The sequence below is a fragment of the Cebus imitator genome, unplaced genomic scaffold (assembly GCF_001604975.1).
Source record: "Cebus imitator isolate Cc_AM_T3 unplaced genomic scaffold, Cebus_imitator-1.0 Scaffold136, whole genome shotgun sequence".
NCBI classification, from domain to species: domain Eukaryota; kingdom Metazoa; phylum Chordata; class Mammalia; order Primates; family Cebidae; genus Cebus; species Cebus imitator.
In genome coordinates, this window is record NW_016107451.1 from 239050 (window position 1) to 259989 (window position 20940).

At 50.9% G+C, this 20940-nt stretch overlaps 1 protein-coding gene across 16 annotated transcripts in view; it reads right to left on the reverse strand.

The window, feature by feature from the left end:
• RAP1GAP2 (RAP1 GTPase activating protein 2) overlaps positions 1 to 20940 on the reverse strand; it is a 273881-nt gene that overhangs the window by 179070 nt on the left and 73871 nt on the right. Inside the window, exon 1 of one of the 16 annotated variants that reach the window (XM_037743143.1) lies at positions 9228 to 9657. The exons of the other annotated variants lie outside the window; for them this stretch is intronic. Coding sequence (XP_037599071.1) covers positions 9228 to 9334 — 107 coding nt within the window. The 5' untranslated portion in view covers positions 9335 to 9657. Of the gene's footprint in view, positions 1 to 9227; positions 9658 to 20940 lie in introns of those variants that run through there. 16 annotated transcript variants of the gene reach the window in all.

Sequence of the window (20940 nt, forward strand, 5' to 3'; positions counted from 1 at the left end):
ACAGGTAAGTAAGTAAAATGGGAATTCTACAGAGAGCTTTCCACAGGAGAGAGACCTGGCTTTATGTGAATTTTTTAAACTCCACTCTGACCACCACAAGGAGAGAGGATAAGGGAAACTAGAAGCAGGGGATTAAAATAATGGCTCAGGAAGAATTAAGCCCATCTGTGCCTCACATTCTGTCCCTTCAACTTGAACCATCTAAGGCCTCAGCCCCTTGGTGAAGTTAGTAGCGGGAAGCTGGCTAAAGGGAGATGTTTGTTCTGTAGCAGCCCCCCGGGTGTCATTCAAACATCAGGCAGGAGAGGACAGGAGACAGGCCCTTCCAGAAAGGCCAGGACCCAGCTGCCACCTAAGGAGACAACAAGCAGCCATCTGTTCCAGGGCCAGGGAGTGGATCGGCTCCCGTCTCATGTCCCTTCCAGCTCTGGGACTCTGGGACTCCAAGGCCAGAACTCTGGACAACCCACAGGCTCAGACCTCGTGTCTAGCCAGCTCATGGGGCTGCTTGCAAGGGCAGGACACAAGTATCCTCCTGATACCAGGTCCAAACCCTAGAAACAAGTCAATCAACAATGGCTAACATCACAGAAACAGACAACTACACAACTACTCATGGCACAATCTTGCCAAAAAACAAAAACAAACAACAACAACAAAAAAAAAAAACCACCACCAAATCTGATGGTGCCTCTAGAACTCAATATTAACTTGCAGGTAACACAGGGGACAGCAGAACATGCTAAATAACACGAGGAGATGCCATCCACAAAATCCTGACAGTGGGAAAGTCCATGAGACAAACAGTCCAGTTTCTTCAGTAAATGAATTGTAGGAAAAGAAAAAAAAAAAAAGAGTTGGCGGGCCAGGCACAGCAGCTCGTACCTATAATTCCAGCACACTGGAAAGCCAAAGTGGGCAGATCACTCGAGTGCAGGTGTTCGAGACCAGCCTGGGCAATATGACGAAACCCCATCGCTACAAAAAATACAAAAATTAGCTGGGTATGGTGACGGGCAACTGTAATCCCAGCTACTCAGGAGGCTGAGGTGGGAGGATCACTTGAGACTGAGAGGCAGAGGTTGCAGTGAGCTGAGAACACACCACTGCACTCCACCCTGGGTGAGCAAGACCACACCTCCAAAAAATTTAAATTAAATTAAAAATTTTGTGGTAGGAGAGAGATCCAAGATGGCTGATCACTAGTAGCTCCGGATTGTAGCTCCCAGTGAAAGCGCAGAGAACAAGAGGACGCCACACTTTCAGACGAATTTTTGTTGCTCATGGACCAGGAGATTCCCAGCGGAGGAGCCCCACGGGTCGCCAGTGCGACTCTTGTGGCCAGCGCAGCAGTTTTACTGGCGCTGCATGGCGGTTCTTGATGCAGAGTAAACAGGACTGGGTCCCCTTTTGGTCGACATTTGGAGCTCCGGAAAGGCAGAGTCGCCTATTCAGCTGATTGAAGAAGGGACTCAAGAAGGAAGCCAGACCAGAGATTCCCGGGCAGAAAAGCACCATGAATCTTAACGCTGCTGTTTTGGCCAGTGCAGTGGGCTGCTCAGATTTCGGCACTGGCAATCAACAAGTTGGACGTCCACTCAGAGGCCTAATTTGAAAGTTGGTAATTACAAAGATGACAGGTGGATAAATTTACAATGACAGGAAGAAACCAGTGTAAAAAGGCTGAGAATACTCAAAATCAGAACACCTCTCCCTCTACAGGGGATCACAGTTCCTCATCAACAAGGGAACAAGGCCTGATGGAGGACGACTGCGTTCCGTTAACAGATTTAGGCTTCAGAAGGTGGATAATAAGAAACTTCTATGAGTTAAAAGAACATGTTCTAGCCCAATGCAAGGAAACTAAGAACCTTGAAAAAAGGTTTGACGAAATCCTAATGAGAATAGACAATTTAGAGGGGAATATAAGTGAATTAATGGAACTGAAGAATATTATACGAGAACTCTGCGAAGTACGCACAGGTTTTAACAGTCGAATTGATCAAGCAGAAGAAAGGATATCAGAGTTCGAAGACCAACTTAATGAAATGAAACGAGAAGACAAGATTAGAGAAGAAAGAGTAAAAAGGAACGAGCGAAGTCTCCAAGAAATATGGGACTATCTGAAAAGACCTAATTTACGTCTGATAGGTGTACCTGAATGTCATAAAGAGAATGAATCCAAGCTGGAAAATATTCTTCAGGATATTATTCAGGAAAACTTTCCTAACCTAGCAAGGCAGGACAATACTCAACTCCAGGTAATAGAGAGAACACCACAAAGATACTCCTCAAGAAGAGCAACCCCAAGACACACAGTTGTTAGATTCACCAGGGTTGAAATAAAGGAGAAAATTCTAAGGGCAGCCAGAGAGAAAGGTCAGGTTACCCATAAAGGGAAACCTATCAGACTCACAGCAGATCTCTCAGCAGAAACCCTACAAACTAGAAGAGAGTGGGGGTCAATATTCAATATCCTCAAAGAAGAGAACTTTCAACCCAGAATCTCATATCCAGCCAAACTAAGCTTCATAAATGAAGGAAAAATAAAATTTTTCGCGAACAAGCAAGCACTCAGAGATTTCATCACCACCAGACCTGCTTTACAAGAGCTTCTGAAAGAAGCACTACACACAGAAAGGAACAACCAGTATCAGTCATCCCAAAAACTTACCAAAAGGTAAAGAGTATCTCCATAATGAAGAATCTATATCAACTATTGGGCAAAATAGCCAGCTAGCATTAAACGACAGTATTAAACTCACAAATATCAATATTAATCCTAAATTTAAATGGATTAAATGCCCCAATCAAAGACACAGACAGGCAAATTGAATAAAAAGTCAAAACCCATCAGTATGCTGTATCCAGATCCATCTTATAAGCAAGGCCACACAAAGACTCAAAACAAAGGGTTGGTGGAAGACTTATCAATCAAATGGAGAGCAAAAAAAAACAGGAGTTGTAATTTTCATCTCTGACAAAATAGACTTTAATAGTAACAAAGACTAAAAGAAACAAAGAAGGACATTATATAATGGTAAAAGGATCAATGCAACAACAGGAGTCAATGACCACAAATATATATGCACCCAATATAGGAACACCCAGATACATAAGACAGTTCTTATGTATCTTATAAAGAGACTTGGACTCCCGCACAACAATAGCGGGAGACTTTGACACCACATTGTTAATATTCGATGGATCAACGAGATAGAAAATTAACAGGAACATCTATGATTTGAACTCAGACCTGGAACAAGTAAACTCAGCGGTACTTATAGGGTTCTTCACCCCAGGTCCACAGAACATACATTTTTCCCAGTATCACATTACACCTATTTTGAAAGTGACCACATAATTGGAAGTAAATCACTCTTCAGCATTTGCATAGCATTTCACAGACTTAAATGAAATATTGGTTGGCTATTTGTTTGTTATTTTCTTCCCTTATTCCTTCCTGTCTCCGCTGTTAAGCACAATTATCGGCATAAAAGAGGTTTTTAATACCTATTTTTAGATTGCATTCCAGCCTGGGCAATAGAACAAGACTCCTGTTCTCTCTCCCCCTTTCTCTTCCTCTTTCTTTCTTTCAAAAAAAAAAATTTTTTTCTGTGAAAGAACTGGAAGGGCCAAGTCGGGTGGCTGATGCCTCCTGTAATTCCAGCACTTTGGGAGGTCAAGGGGGGCAGATCACTTGAGGCCAGGAGTTAGAGACCAGCCTGGCCAACATGGTAAAACCCCATCTCTACTAAAAATACAAAAATTAGCCAGGCGTAGTGACAAGCGCCTGTAATTCCAGCTACTTACGAGGTTAAGGCCCAAGAATCGCTTGAACCTAACCCAGGAGGCGGAGGAGGCTGTGAGCCAAGATCGTGCCTGGGTGACAGAGCAGGACCCTGTCTCAAAAAAAAAAAAAAGAGTTGGAGAAAAATGTAGATTAAGAGACACATCACCCATCACCTAGTACTGTTTGAATTCTGACTCAAAAAAGCTTTTGAAAACTTTTATGAGACAACTGGGGAAATTCAAATACTGACTGAATATGGTCTTAAAAAATCATTGTTAATTTAGAGGCGTATAATAATGGTAGTGTTATGTTTTTTTTTTTAATAAATTCTTTTTTTTTTTTTTTTTTTTTTTTTTTTTTTTATTTTTTTTTTTTTTTTTTTTTTTTTTTTTTGAGACTGAGTCTCTTTCTCTGTCGTCCAGGCTGGAGTACAGTGACACAACCTCAGCTCACTGCAACCTCCACCTCCCAGGTTCAAGCAATTCTCCTGCCTCAGCCTCCTGAGTAGCTGGGATTACAGGCACGCACCACCATGCCCAGCTGATTTTTTGTATTTTTAGTAGAGACGGGGTTTCACCATGTTGACCAGGATGGTCTCGATCTCTTGACCTCGTGATCCACCCGCCTCGGCCTCCCAAAGTACTGGGATTACAGGCGTGAGCCACCGTGCCCGGCCTTTTTTTAACTCTGTCGTCCAGGCTGGAGTGCAGTGGCACAATCTCGGCTCACTGCAACCTCCACCTCCCAGGTTCAAGCAATTCTCCGTTTCAGCCTCTTGAGTAGTAGCTGGGATTACAAGTGCTTGCCACCACGCCCAGCTATTTTTTTGTATTTTTAGTAGAGATGGGGTTTCACCATGTTGGCCAGGCTGGTTTCGAACCCCTGACCTTAGGTGATCCACCCACCTTGGCTTCCCAAAGTGCTGAGATTACAGGTGTGAGCCACTGTGCCTGGCCAAGAATTGTTGTCTTTAAGATGCAAACTGCAATATTTAAGAATGGAATATCTAATATCTGAGATTTACTTCAAAGTAATTTTGTGGAGGAGTGTATTGGAAACACACGAAATAAACGAAAGAGGATTGACCATAAGTTGATAATGACTGAAACTAGGTATTATGTCACCCTATTCTACTTTGTGTAGCTTGAGAATTTCCACAGCAACATTTTTTTTAAAAAGAATTGCAATAGGCTTTTTCTACCGAGAAGTAACCCACCAGATATGATACTCCACAACAAAGGGATCACATTCATTAGATTTGAGGTTCTCGCCTGAGAGCCTGCCAGAATTTGCTGAATGAAGAGTGAATCCATATTTTCCTCTTCATAAACTCTATGATGGGAGTTGTCCCAAAATAACTTCCCACTGCCACCGTAAGAAGTGGACTTGTTTCCATTACGCTAAATGACCTCTCTCCAGTTCAGAAAGTCACACCGAAGGCCACACTGTCTTTATCCACATTTTTCATAATGTACTTTTTTTTTTTTTCTGAGACAGAGTCTTTCTCTGTCGTCCAGGCTGGAGTGCAGTGGCACAATCTCGGCTCACTGCAACCTCCACCTCCCAGGTTCAAGCAATTCTCCTGTCTCAGACTCCTGAGTAGCTGGGATTACAAGTGCTTGCCACCACGCCCAGCTATTTTTTTGTATTTTTAGTAGAGATGGGGTTTCACCATGTTGGCCAGGCTGGTTTCGAACCCCTGACCTTAGGTGATCCACCCACCTTGGCTTCCCAAAGTGCTGAGATTACAGGCGTGAGCCATCATGCCCAGCCAAGAGCGTACAGATTTTGATTGTATTCCTCTGCCTGTCCTTCCCAGCAAAGGAGCCTGTTTTCCCCCTCAGAGAGCTGAGCTCCCCACTACCCACATCTATAAGAAGCAGGCTCTGAAAATCAAAACGGTTTCCAAAGCCTTTGAGGAAGGCTTCATCCAGGTGTCTCCTGGCAGCTATGCTCAAACTCAATCCCCTCTCAGACACGCCGCTGCTTTTACAAGATCCTTTGTGCCAGAAACCCTGGAAGATGGGCAGAAAGAGGCATAACCTCCAGGCCGCCCTACAACTCCCAGAGAGCGTGGCCACGTCCTAAATGATGTGTCAAGCCCATTTCTCGAAGTTTGAGCCTGGAGCATCATTCTTGGGAACTACCAAGACCACCTGGGAGTCTCCTAGTTCTGGGTCTATACGGGACACCTGTCTCATTACCACCCTGCCTGGCACACCTTCCTGTCCCCTAATATGCAATATTTCCAAGCGGCCTGGAGAGAGCAGGAGGATGGCAAAGACCACTGGGCGGTCACCGCAAGCCACGCACCACCATTTCAACCCTTCAAGCTAAAAGCCAAGTGTTATCTGCACACGCCTGTCAATTAAAGGTGCTGGGAAGATCGATGGATGGATCAAGCGTTCCAGAAGAATGAGAAGGGGCCTGAGCCTGACCCAACCCTGTGATGACAGGGGGAGGAAGGAAGAACTCATCAAATTTAACACCCAGCATGGAGTTTGGGGAATGTTGGAGAGAGGCTGGCAGCTGCAGCCTCCTCCAGGCCTCCTGTGGCCACCAGCACCCGCAGAGCCGGGGTCAATAGTGTTCGCTGCACTGATTTCAGACGCTTAAAGACAAAGAAACTCCAGATACAGCCAGGGAAGCAGCGGTCACTTAGCACCATGAGGAAACCAATCACTCTTTCTCCTCGAGTAGGTTAAGTCCATGGCCAAAGCCATCAGGATGGTTGGAGCCACAGAAGAATGAGATGAAGCCAGGGGCTGGGAAGGCCAGTAATGTCTGCCTGTATTGCAGGCAAGAGTGCAGTGCATTCAGAAAGAAAGAAAAGACTCCACGGGCCTGGGGCACCCTGGCCCCGGCCAATCCCTCCCGCTCCCCATCCAGGTCCTCCCCTGTGCCTCACTGCATCCCCCCACACAGACTCATTCTGCCAGGCCCATGCCCCCCTGGCTGCCTCCTTGGCCAAACATGGCTGGTCTTGACTGCTATTGGTGGGGCCATCACCACCAGACACCTGACCTTGGTCACCAGGGCAGATTGTCAGGGAGAGGAGTGGGAGCAGTGCTGATCAAACCCCCTTCACCCCGCTGCAGCGCTTCGTACCTTTCAGTCACATCTCACTCACATGATCTGAGTTGCACCCCACAAGCCTTTTGTGGGGCGGCAGAAACTGAGGCTCACAGAGATGAAATCTATCATCACACCACAGTCAACAGATGAGCCAGGGAGAGGACGTCTAGCTCTGGGTGCAGGGGGCTTTTCCTCTCCACCCACCGACCACCACCTTTCTATACTCGGAATCAGGAGCTGGGCCCATACATCTGCCTTTCCACCAAGCACATGTTCCCTTTCAGCCCCCAAAGAAGGCCCAGGCTATCTCAGACCAGCCATCCCATACATCCTTCTGGCTTTAGAGAGTTGACTTGTTCACCACCATGCTACAAATAAAATGCTGGAGGGCAGAAAACAGAAGAGAAACCAAGTCCAGGGCACAATGGGGTTCAGCCCTGGAACACGGCCCTCCAGAGTTCCTACAGCAGCTTTTCCTGCTAGACACACATGGCCCTGGCATCAGCCATACCTAGACCACTTGTAGGATTTCCACTATATTTCATAACACTTGTACTATTATTACTACTATTTCTATTAAACAGATTCATTTTGGCCGGGCGCGGTGGCTCACACCTGTAATCCCAGCACTTTGGGAGGCCAAGGCGGTGGATCACCTGAGCTCAGGAGTTCGAGATCACCCTGGGCTACATGGTGAAAACCTCATCTCTACTAAAGTACATAAAAATTAGCTGGACATGGTGGCGGGAGCCTGAAATCCCAGCTACTACAGAGGCTGAGGCAGGAGAATCACTTGAACCCGGGAAGCGGAGGTTGCACTGAGCCAAGATCCCGCCACTGCACTCCAGCCTGGGTGACAGAGCGAAACTCTGCCTCAAAAAAAAAATATTAATTAGATAAATAGATTCATATGTTTAATTTAAAGTGATGCTTTATATCACTACCACAAATGGGAAAAAAAATCAGTACCCCTGGCCATTAAACAGGAGGGGATCCTAAAATTAAACAAAACAAAAATGAAACAACCTAAGTTCTAGCCAGGCACCCTGCTCCACTTAGAGGGCCAGAGCCAGAGGTCAGTTCTCTCTTTGTTACAAAAGGAAGATTAGCAAGTGTTTTTAAAGGTGTCAGAGGCTGACTAGCACCAACCTGAAACTTTCCCCTAAAGAACTCACAAGGCTTGGAAGAGAACGGAAAAGGGAAGAACTTTCTCATGAGGTGACTCAATGTTATTCCATGCTCAGCCACCTTATGTCATTTCACTGGAAATACACTCTACGCTGTAGGAAACATCCTGCTACTCTACATTATAGGAAGGGGGACGAGAGAATGGAGGACAACCTGCCACAAGGGCAATCCGTGCCGGCTTCTCAAAGTCCCCCATTCACTACCTGCTGCCTCCCCAGGTGCGTTCAGCCTGTGGCAAGTCCAGAGGTTGATGGTCACCCCAGGTGTCTCTGGCCCCACTGCCCGTGTCTTACAGGGGTACAAAACTCCACTGGAAATGAGGATCCAGCGGGGTCACTGGACGTTACCCCAAACCCCAGCAACATCTCTGTGGGCAGTCAGCATGAACCCTCCCCTCCCCCCATCGCTGGAGGCTCTGCCATGCACCCTAGCAGAACAGGGAGGCTTTATGCCAACGACCTGCCTGGGTAGCTCCGTGGGGTCTGGTGGATTTCAGCTGGGGGCTGCAGCCCAGAAGCTTCCCCAGAATCTCCTTTGTCCACCCAAGCCCCACACCTCTCACCACGCAGGTCGTCTCTGAAATAGCTAAAGAAAACTATTTTCAACACCCAGGAGCAAACAGAAGCGCAAACTCAAGGAAGGCGAAGGGGCAACGGCGGAAAACCCGAAGTCGCCCCGGGGCAGTGGGGCGCGGGGAGGGGGGGCGTGGGCGACCTCCAAACTTGCTCCTCGCCTGCCGGCACCGCGCGCACAGCAGGCGGATCCCGGCCAGGCAGGCACCTCTCGGGCTCAGCCAAGTTGCAGAGAAGCAAATGGCAACCCCGGCGCAAGGAGCCGCCGAGCTGGATGGAGGGTATCCGCGGCCGCAGGCTTCGGAAAAGGGGCTGCGCTCTGCAAGCGCAGGGTCTGGGGGAGACGGACTCCGGGTCTCTCCGTCAGGGATCAACCCCGAGGGCCCTCCCAGCCGCCTCCGCCCCCGATTCCGCCAAGGTCCTGCTCAGGCTCCCCCGCACCAGCCGGTCCAGGGCAAAGCTCCGAACTCTCCCCGCGACCGTACCGGGAGAGGAGGCTTTTTTCCAGCCAGCACGGAGCCGAACCCCCATCGGAAAAGTCCACCCCGAAGGAAACCGGTCGAGTAGGCGAGCAGAGGGCGCGGGGGGCCGAGGCTTACCTTTTCTCTTTATTCTGCCTCCGGGATTTGTGCAGGAGTCCGATGAGCACCACGGCCGCGCGGATCCCCGCCTTTCGGCAGTGCCTCCTCCCCGCCGGCTGGGACATGGCGAGGCCGCCGGCGGTGCCCGGCCGCGCCCTCGCCCGCCCGCGTCCCGGCTGCTGTCCCCGCCGCCGCCCCCGCTCCGCGCCCGGCCCCCGTGCCCGCGCCCCGGCCCCCGGCCTCCGCCGCGCATGGGCCCCGCCCCGCCTAGGTGCGCCCCGGGGGTCAGGTGACCGCGCGCTCGCTCCCTCCCGGCGACCTTCAGCGTCTCCTCGGGGCCCACGGGGCAGCCGCCGTCCGCTCCCCCGGCGCGGGCATTTCCAAGGCTCGCTCGGGGCGCGGCCCGGGCGGGCAGCTCCCGGCTCCCGCTGAGACGCGCCGCCCGCGCCGGGACCCGCCCCGGCCCCGCCTCCCGCGCCCCGGCCTCGGCCGCCCGGATGGTGGAGGACTCGGGGCGCGGGCAGAAGGGACACGCTCCTGGGAACTCGGCGCCCCCTGCGCGGCTCACAGGCGCCCGCCTGGGTCCCAGCCCCTGCCCCGCCTTTCCTCGCCCGCTCCTACCCCGGCCCCGGGCTCCCTCCCCAGGCAGAGGCGGCGGCCACCCTCCCCGGCCCGGCCCTGGGATACTTCTCCGATGCTGTCACTGTCTTTAAAACAGGGAGAGAAAACAGGCACCGGGCAGAAACGCGCGTCCTCGGTCCAAACACGCTGCCCGCGCGCGCTCACCTCCCGGCCTTCCCGCGCTGCGCAGAGGGCACCTGAGCCTGGTGCCCCCACCCCCACCCCCACCCCGGCTAGCAGCTCTCGGGCCTGGGGCCCGGGGTCGGGGCGGGTTTGGAGGAGGCGGAATTCTGCAGTCCCCCACCGCCCCGGCCTTCCCCAGTGGTCCGCGCAAGTATGGCAGGGCAGGGGCGCAGGGGCTCAGGGGCGGGCTGGGGTCGGCTCCCCGCGGACACCGGCTCTCCCGGCCCTGGGAGTTTGACTCCACACAGGGTCAAGGACCAACTTCACCGCGACCCCACTTCCTCCAGGCAGGCGAGGCTGCCCCCACTCTACCCTCCCCGCCCCTTCGCCCTGGCCTCTACGCACTCACCGCGTGAGCCCCTCCCGCCCCTGCACACCGCACCAGCCTCATCTCCGTAGGGAAGGAAGGACGGAGGGTCGCGCCAGGTCCCGAGGAAAGGGCTAGGGCCTGGTCCCTACCCTCGGCGCGGGACCTCGCTCACAAGCCCCTCATCCACTTCCACGTGCTGTCCAGCCTTCCAGCCTCCTCCCGCCCCCGTAGCATCACTCACAGCTTTGCCCCCTAGGGAAGGAGGCGGCGGGCAAGGGGCTGGAGAGAATTTAAACAAGCCAATTAGTCCATCTTTGGAAACAGCCCTGTAGGGGCCAAAGAGGTCCCCCAAGGCAATTTGCCTTGTATTTTTTACAGTCTGGTGTTCAAGCAAACACAGAAAATCCAGGCTGGGAAGGGATCATGCTGGGTGGAGAGGCGAGAGGGGCTGCAAACAAATTGGAGGCCCAGAGGCCGTCAGCCCTGCTTCCTGCTGGCACTGGAGTTGGGCAGGAGGGAAGGGAGCCCCAGGGTGGTACTAAAATCCACCTGGTCTATTCATGAAGAGGCCATTACCACTGGCCTTGCCCCCCTCCCACCCTCTCCCTGCCGGGTTTGTGGGGGATCAGAGATATAGATGGCCATGGACATCTTTTTATAGATAAAGATTGGAATAACCCGGGGCCCACTCCTGGGACTGCCGGTTAGGCGGACTGCAAGTACTATCCCAGCAGTGACTTAAGAATAGGTCTGGAAGCCGGGTGCGGTGACTCACTGTAATCCCAGCACTTTGGGAGGCCAAGGCAGGTGGATCACGAGGTCAGGAGTTCAAGACCAGCCTGGCCAAGATGGTGAAACCCTGTGTCTACTAAAAATACAAAAATTAGCTGGGCGTGGTGAAGGGCGCCTGTCACCAGGGGTGCCTACTACTTGGGAGGCTGAGGCAGGAGAATCGCTTGAACCCGGGAGGGGGGACGGAGGTTGCAGTGAGCCAAGATCACACCACTGCACTCCAGCCTGGGTGATAGAGGCTCCATCTAAAAAAAAAAAAAAAATTGGTCTGGAAAAAGAATAAATGAGTGTCCTTGGTGGAGAAGAGGGAAGAGAAGCAGCACAGCCCAGAGCTTCTCCTCCCCCTCTCCCGCCTCGCTGTAGCACACAGCACCCAAGTACCCACAGGGTAGCTGATGGACTGCTTCCGCTAGAGACGGTGATGAGGGCGCTGGCCTTAAGTCTGTCCTAGCATGGGGTGTGTTTTATCCACACACAGAAGGCTGCATCTCAGCAGAAGGCCAGACCCTCCTTCCCAGCAGGTGCGAGTGTGTGAGCTAGTTCAAGTCAAGTGCTAGTTAAGGTCACGTGGGTAACAGGAGGGCTCACACCTGTAATCCCAGCACTTGGGAAGGCCAAGGCAAGTGGATCACTTGAGTTGGGACCAGAAGTTCTAGACCAGCCTGGGCAACATAGTGAGATACCATCTCTTCAAACAACAACAGGGAATTGAGATGATGAAGGCACCAAATCCACCCAGCAAGTTCCATTATTCTTTCTCTTATTCTGGAGTTCCCAGCCCTCTCAGTCCATCCACAACCCCAATGTGGCTGCAAACACAAGGCTGTCCCCAAAAACCATAACCTCTCAGACCCTGACTCCTGAGTCTCTAAGAGGGAGAATGTTCCTGGCAGCGAGATTCTGTCGTTCTGCCCCTGCCCTACAAGCTTGCCACCTCCAGGGCATAGACAGCAGTTCCCTTCTTAACTCCCACTCCAGCCCCGAAAGCCGTCACACCCACGCCCCACACCCCACAGAGGAACCCCAAAGCACAAGAAAACCCATCAATAAAAGACAATGGAACAACCATCAATGCTAGGCTTACCCCTTCCACCAGCATGTATGGAACACGTGCAGTATGTCCAGCTTTATGCAAGCGACCAGGGCAAGAGAGAAAAACGGAAGACCGTCCCTGCCCGAAACTAACAGGGTTAACACACAGCAAACCACAAAACAAGATCATTTCCAGCCAGTGTGTGCACTGAGCCCAGCCAAAGGTCTCCACAGCTGGGCCATTCACTACCACCTCCATGGTTCTTTGTCTTAATGTCACGCTGCTCTGCTGTTCATTATTTTGTTTTAATTACATCAACTCACTTTTTCACTTTATTTATTTCTTTATTTTTGAGATGTTGTTTTGCTTTGTCACCCAGGCTGGAGTGCAATGGTGTGGTCTCAGCTCACTGCAACCTCCACCTCCCGGGTTCAAGTGATTCTCCTGCTTCACCCTCCCAAGTAGCTGGGATTACAGGTTTTCGCCACCACACCCGGCTAATTTTTGTATTTTTAGTAGAGACGGGGTTTCTCCATGTTGGCCGGGCTGGTCTCAAATTCCTGACCTCAGGTGATCCACCCACCTCGGTCTCCCGAAGTGCTGGGTTTACAGATGTGAGCCACCGAGCCCGGCCTTTACTTAATTTTACAAGAAAACGTTATTGCAACCCTGAATGAAAATCCATTCTCACTTGCCATTCCTACCATGAAAACAAATATAAATTTATTAAATTTTACCTCAATACTGCTGCCTGATGAAAGCTCTAAGCTTGAAGCACCTTCCTTAAAAAAGTGGGCGGTGTTAGGTGTTAGTGACACGCCTGTACCAAACCAAGGCACTGTCCTTGAAAAAATCCCAGTTCAAAAGAGAACGGACAGGGAAGAATTTTCACATTACCATGCTCTAAGGCCACATTCATGAGGCACTTTGGGGTGGGCTGAGAAAGCTGAACACATGCAGACCACGGGAGGTGAGGAACGCAGCAGTCAGTGAAGGGGTCTCCCTCCAGGTCCCAGCTCACAGGATCTCCGTGGCCTGTTCCAGCCTCCAGAGCCCACAGTCATCCCAGAGAACAAAGTGCCAGGCAGCTGCCAACCCAGGTCTCTCCCAGTCCCGGGGAACTCGAAAGGCTGAGGGGGCCTGGGTGGGAATCAGGCCTGGGGCGGGAGATGGGGAAGTTAATCATGAACAGAGAGCAGACAGCTGCACAGCCTGTTCCTAAGGGGCCAGTGGGTTGAGGCAGACAGACATGCATGCCTGGCCCTGAAGAAAAGGGCCTTCTGTGTCTGGGAACCAGCTCCAGGAGACACGTCCATGAGAAAGCAGGAATCAGCCCCAATGCCCGTGCCCCTAGTCAGAGAGCCAGCCTGCAGCAGACTCCACCTCCTTGCCCTGCCCAGCCTCCAACTCCCAGCGCCCCACTGCTCAGCAGAATGACTGCCACCTTTCTGGGCTGTGGTTGGGGGTAGGTGGGGGCAAGAGGGGCTATGGAGCAAGGAGGCTGGGGCCTTTGATGAAAACCAGGTGTCTTCAGACACCTTGCCCCTCCCCTTTACCGGCAGGTCCCAGCCATTCATTCCATGGACAACACAACCCTTGGAGCAACGAAAGGGTTATAAACAGAGTGCTGGAAAGGACAGGCCAGCACCCCCACTCTCTTCAGTTCTTGAGGGTATACAAATACACACACCTGCGCGGGCATAGCACTCAGAAGCCCCCTCGCACACAGCTGAACACTCACACCTGTGCTGGTAGGAAAGCTCCACTCTTGGCATGTGCATCAGCGCCCCCTGCTGGGCCACAGCACAGTTGCGTCTCTGGGATGCCCCCTTAGGAGGAAGACAGAGGGGGAGGATGGAGGCAGGAAGATGGTGGGGGAAGGGAAAGATTGAAATCATTTGCAGTTTCTATTTTGAAAAGAGAGAGATGGGCTGGGCGCGATGGCTCACGCCTGTAATCCCAACATTTTGGGAGGCCAAGGTGGGCGGATCACATGAGGTCAGGAGTTCAAGACCAGCCTGGCCAACGTGAAACCCCATCTCTATAAAAATACGAAAGTTAGCCGGGCTTGGTGGTGGGTGCCTGTAATCCCAGCTACTCGGGAGGCTGAGGCAGGAGAACTGCTTGAGCCCAGGAGGCTGGGTTTGCAGTGAGCCAAGATCATGCCACTGCACTCCAGCCTGGGGAACAGAGCAAGACTTTGTCTCATAAATAAATAACCAATTCAAAAAGAAGAGAGAGACACAGGAAGAATCTTTGCCAACATACTGCCTCTCTTCCCCGCTTCTAAAATCCACTCCCAGAGCCCACAACCAGCCCCAAGAGCTCCATCCCACCACAATAGGGTCCTTCTGTAATAATGCCTCGGCATCCCCAGGCATGGCTGGGAGGCCTCAAAGACAAGCCTGGGAAACCTCAGCTCAGCCAACTTTCCTGGGGCCACAGACGTCATATTAAGCAGAGGATCTAAACTGGCTCAGGTTTTGGAAACAGTCTCCGTGACTTGTGTGGCATTTCCGAGCTCCAAAGAAAGGAAACCACACCGAGGAAACCCACAGATCCCACTCAGCCGTGGGCACTCAGCGCTCCAGTACCCAGAGCCATGAAGGGGGAGCCTGCAGTGCGCGATGTCAATCAGAACCCTGCTGACTTCCTGTTCAGGGATTATGGAGAGTGGGTAGAGGGAGGAAGAAAGAAGTTCTTCATATAGCCCTTGGGTTACTGAAGTTATTTAAAAGACTTTCTTTTCTGAAGTTCATTTATGGATTTTTGAATTTTTGCTAAGCAGCATGACTATAATAATTTTTTTCCACAGTGAAAACATTCAGAAGGATCCTTCTGTGTGTGAAATTTCTGATGAACATGAAGAGGTGTTATTTTGCATAGAGGCTGCCCAGGAGTCAATCCAGAGAATCGGGCTGATGAGGCCAAGGGCTGGGTGGCCAGGAGCACAATCCCTCTCCAACCCAAGGTCCCCCGCCCCACCTCACCGATTACCAAACCTCCCCAGCTGCTGCTACGCCTGAAACCACTTCCAACTCGAGGGTTTCTGGGGCTGAGCGGAAAAGCCGGGAGGGAAGCTGTCTTTCCATAATATTAGTAACATTGCTTAGCAACATCTTTCAGAGCGAGAACCGGCAGACTCTCCAAAACCCTATTCTGTGTGGCTCTACAGAGAACAGAGTGGTTTCTTATACACGGATTATTTATATACTATTTTATGTATCCAGTAATGCCTTCTGTGCCTGGCTTCTCTGGGAGATGGTGAATTACAACTATGTGAGATTTCCAGACCACTAGAGCTTTGGGAAGCAAAATTGTTGGTGTGCTTCCTTGCTAACCTGCTGATACTGTAATGACCCCAGCTAGCAATGTCTCTCACACACCTTCCATGTTGCTGTCCTTTAAAGACAGGTTTGGTGGAATCTTTTCATGGTGACTCAGATCCTTGATTATCAATAGCAACTAGTGTAGTAAGCTAAAATGCAGTTAGAAACTGACAGGCCATGGAGGAGAAACGTCCATTTGTCCCTACGCTTAATGGCCCCAAACAGCTGTGATGCAAAAACACTACAGTGAGGGAACAAAAACGCAGACGCTGCAGTCAGACAAACCTGGGTTAGAATCCCACCCCCAGCTTTGACTATCTCTGTGGCCTTGGAATAGGAACTAACCCCCTCGGAGCCTCAGTGTCTTCATCTGCAAAACGGGAATAACAATATTGCCACCGTATTAGCTGCTGCAAGGATTTGGTGAGCGTGTGTGCTCTCCACAAAGACCGGCGTGAACATGTTCACAGCAGTTTTATTCAAAATAGCCAAAGTTGGCCAGGTGTGGTGGCGCACGCCTGTAATCCCAGCTACTCGGGAGGCTGGGGCAGGAGAATCGCTTGAACCCGGGAGGCGGAGGTTGCAGTGAGCCAAGATCGGCCACTGCATTCCAGCCTGAGTGACAGAGTGAGATTCCACGTGGCGGAAGACCACTCGACAATAAAAAGGAACAAAATATGGACACATGCAACACCATGGATACATCTCAAAAACATGATCTAGGCCAGGCACAGTGGCTCACACCTGTAATCCCAGCACGCTGGGAGGCCGAGGGGGGCAGATCATGAGGTCAAGACATCAAGACCATCCTGACCAACATGGTGAAACCCTGTCTCTACTAAAAAATATAAGAATTAGCCAGGCATGATGGCGTGCGCCTGTAATCCCAACTACTCGGGAGGCTGAGGCAGGAGAATCACTTGAACCCAGAGGCAGAGGCTGAAGTGAGCCGAGATCGCACCACTGCCAGCCTGGGTGACAGAATAAAACTGCATCTCAAAAAAAAAAAGGACCATGTATTAATTTTGTATGTAAAGGACTAAGTATTAATTTTGTAAATGAAATAAAAAGACAAATGTGAATACATGCGAAAGCACCCTGAAAGTCATCTGTAAGTGGCCTTGTTCGCTGTTGCTGGTGGAGTGTGTCCTCTGCAGCTCCCTGGGAAACCAGACAACCCAGCTTGACAAAAACAAGAGCGAGCACCCAAGGCTTTCCGATCCCATCTGCAGAACCTCTCTTGGGATCTCCATTTTTTCCTCCTGACTTGTGTCTATTTGCCGTTTGCAAGAATTTTCAGAAAGACTAGTCCTGGCGCAGTGGCTCATGCCTATAATCCCAGCACTTTGGGAGGCCGAGGCAGGCGGATCCCTTGAGGTCGGGAGTTCAAGACCAGCCTGGCCAACCTGGTGAAACCCCGTCTCTGCTAAAAATACAAAAATTAGCCAGGTGTGGTGGCAGGCGCCTGTAACCCCAGCTACTTGGGAGGCTGAGCCAGGAGAATGGCTTGAACCCAGGAGGCAAAGGTTGAAGTGTGCCAAGATCGTATCACTGCACTGCAGCATGGGAGACAGAGCTAGACTCGGTCCAAAAACAGACTGAGGCACTTCGGCGTGTGTCTGGGCTAGGACTAGTAGCCAGTACCTTACGTGTGCAGGGATGGGGGTACCAGGCCAGTGTGCAGCCGGGACCAGATGAGGCAGGGACACTGACTTCACCTTCCATTCAACCTCCAGCAGACCACCCGGTTCAATGTGGATCCTGCCAGGGGGGTGGTTGCTAGCTCACACGCCTGGCTAACCAGAAAATTCATAGGTTGAGGACCCTTTTACCCAATTCCTACTAAACTCTAGTTTATTTCCCTGTTGTCTGAATTCGTCTCTTTCTCCTCTATCAGTCCCTGAAGAACTCTGGGTTGGCTCTTCCTTTCCAGAGGGAAAATGCCCTTCTTGGTGGGTATAATCAAAGCCTTTCCGGCTTGGCTTAGGGACCACAGTTTCCTCCTGACAGACTCGGGACTCTATCTCATTGATGTGTTAATGACCCTTCCCACCCTCACATTAAGTCCTTTTAGCCTAAAAGGTAAACACAAAGCTCATCTTCGCTGTTGACACAGTCTCCCCAAGCTTCTCCCCGCCCTGCCGGGAGCTGAGCTCCAAACCTCCTGCTGAGCAACTGCAGGCCTGCAATTTGCCAGCTTCCCACCAGGCCTGCTTCCTGGGGCTTTTCCACCCTTTCCAAAAGGAAAGTCCTTCTGGCTGTCTAGCCTACATCACTCGTGTTCTAAGCACGGCTCTCATGTAAGCAGCTCCCTCTACTCTTATGGGGGAAAGCCCCTTCAAGTCCCAAAGCAGCTTCAGAAACTGCTTTAGCCATCTTCCTTCTACTCAAGGCTCCAAGCTCTTTGCTTCTGGCCATTTCCTCCACCCCTGGTCCCAGCCCCTCACTCGCTGGGTATCACAAGGCAGAATGGGGCTATGTGGGTCACAAATGATGGATCACAGCTGATAACTAAAGGATCAAAGTGTGCCAATAGTGTCCGCTTTTGAATACACTGGATCAGTTTCAAGGTTCTGGTCAGCTGGGCTGAGAGCATGGGTGCTATGAACACCGCCCATCTCACCTTATATGACAGGGGATACGGGGGAAAGGTGTTCCAAGACCATCCCCGGCCAAGGCCAGCAGGGACCTTCATGGGGCCCCACGTCAGTGACGAGAAGTACACTCTGCATGACTCTGGGAAGGCAACGCTCTTGCCTTTCTTGGAGAACCTGGATGGAAACTGTCTCAAGCCCAAACCGGCCCACCCTGCAAGGCAGCAGGAGGCAGGGGATTTTATTAATGATTAATGAGGTAACGCAACTGAACCACCAAATGGGGAAACTGGCCAGGTGCGGTGGCTCAAGCTGTAATCCCAGCACTCTGGGAAGCCGAGGTGGGTGGATTGCTTGAGGTCAGGAGTTGGAGACCAGCCAGGTTAATATGGCGAAACCCCATCTGTACTAAACATACAAAAAAGTAGCTAGGCATGGTGGTGCACACCTGTAATCCTAGCTACTCAGGAGGCTGAGGCAGGAGAATCACTTGAACCCGGGAGGCGGAGGTTGCAGTGAGCAAAGATCACGCCACTGCACTCCAGCCTGAGCAACAGAGCAAGACTCCACTTCAAAAAAAGAAGGGGGAGGGATTAACTGAGTCATTTTCTCTACTACCACAGACCTGTCCCAAAAGAATGCTGCCTCCCAGAGAGGGATTCCTCGACCACCCACCTGCGGGGCACCCCCTCAGTGATTCTGCCCCTAGCTGCCGGCTTGTTTCCTTCATGATAATTATTCCAGGTTGAGGTTTTGGGAGTTTTTGTTGTCGCTGATTTATCTGTGTGCTTGTTTTTTGGTCTGTTTGCCCCTCTGGCCCCCGGGGCCCCAGTGGAATGCAAACTCCATGGAGACAGACACGATGCCGCTCTAGTCATCACCGTCACCTCCCCAGCCCACACTCAGGATGGTGTCTGCTCTACGATAGCCCTCGATAAATACCATGGAAAGAAAGGAAGGGGGAAGAAGGTAGAGAGGAAGAGAGAGAAAAGGAGGAGGATTATATGTTCTGGAGCCTGAGCTTCCTCTGCCCCAGAAAACCTTTCCCAGGCTTTTGACTTGACCAAATTGGATTGGCTGGAGGGGAGTGGAGGGCGGAGCAGCGAGGTCGCAGTGATGGAGACCCACCCTCTGCCCTGGCACTGGAGACATGAACTCAGATGGGTGTCTAACAGATACTCACATCCACAGCCTCACCCATTAGCCTGCCAAGGAAAGACACCAAAGCAGCAGCTCGACTCGAAGGTCTCTCTTAGAGCACGCATGGCTTTTCAACGACTCTAGGGAGGGGAGGACCTAAAAATACTGTATTTCATGCCAACCCTAGGGAGTGGGACAAAGTCGCATTTTCATTTATTTACACTGAGACAGGGTCTCACTCTGTCACCCAGGCTGGAGTGTAGTGGCGCGATTACAGCTCACTGCAGCCTCGACCTCCTGGGCTCGAGCCATCCTCCTGCTTTAAGCCTCCAGAAGAGCAGGGACCACAGGCACATGCTGCCACACCCAGCTAATTTTTTTTTTTTTTTTTAAGCGAGAAGGTCTCACTTCATGGTCCAGCTTAGTCTTGAACTCCTAGCCTCAAGTGATCCTTCTCAGTCTCCCAAAACAATAGGATTATAGGTGTGAGCCAATGCGTTTAGCCCATATTTTTATTTTATTTTATTTATTTATAGACAGAGTTTCACTCTTGTTGCCCAAGCTGGAGTGCAGTGGCGCGATCTCGGCTCACTGCAACCTCTGCCTTCCAGAGTCAAGCAATTCTCCTGCCTCAGCCTCCCGAGTAGCTGGAATTACAGGCATCTGCCACCACACCCAGCTAATTTTTGTATTTTTAGTAGAGACGGCGTTTCACCATGTTAGCTAGGCTGGTCTCGAACTCCTGACCTCAGGTGATATGCCTGGCTCAGCCTCCCAAAGTGCTGGGATTACAGGCATGAGCCACCGCGCCCGGCTAGCCTATATTTTTAAAAGACTTTTTAGAAAAATAAAGGAATGTGTAACTTCTTTCACATCCAAGGGTGGGAGGTCAAATCTCCACCTATTACCCAAGTCTGGGCCCTGACCAGCACACCTCAAACCTGTCATGGCTGTCAAAAAACAAGCAAAGTCTGAGAAATGGTCACAGCCAAGGAGAGTCTAAGGAGATATGACAGCTAAATATAATGCGGTTCCTGGAACAGAAAAAGGACATTAGGGAAAAAAACTCTAAAATCTGAATAAACTGTGGGTGTTAATTATTAATGATAGTATATCAGTCTAGGTTCATTAATTATAGCAAATGGGCCATACTAATGTTAATTACACCAAATGGACCATACTAATGTAAATTGTAGGGAACTGGATTATAGAGCCATATGAGAACTCTCTGTACCCTTGATTTTTCTGTCATTTTATTTATTTATCTATTTTGTTAAGATGGAATCTCACTCTGTTGCCCAGGCTGGAGTGCAGTGTCGCAATCTCGGCTCACTGGTTCACTCAACCCCGCTTCCTGGGTTCAAGCGATTCTCCTGCCTCAGCCTCCCGAGTAACTGGATTTACAGGTGTGCACCACCATGCCTGGCTAATTTTTGTATTTTCAGTAGAGACAGGGTTTCACCACATTGGTCAGGCTGATCTCAAACTCCTATCATCAAGTGATCTGCCCGCCTGGGCCTCCCAAATTGCTGGGATGACAGGCGTGAGCCACCGAGCCTGGCCTTTTCTATAATTTTTAAACCTTAAAAAGATAAAGTCTACCAGAAAAAAGGTAAATATAATGAACGCTGAATAATGTTATTACATTCTGGCTAAACACTGTTGCCAGCCCAAGGCCTGAGGCTGAAACCCACTCTCTCTCTCTCTTTTTTTTTTTTTTTTTTTTTTG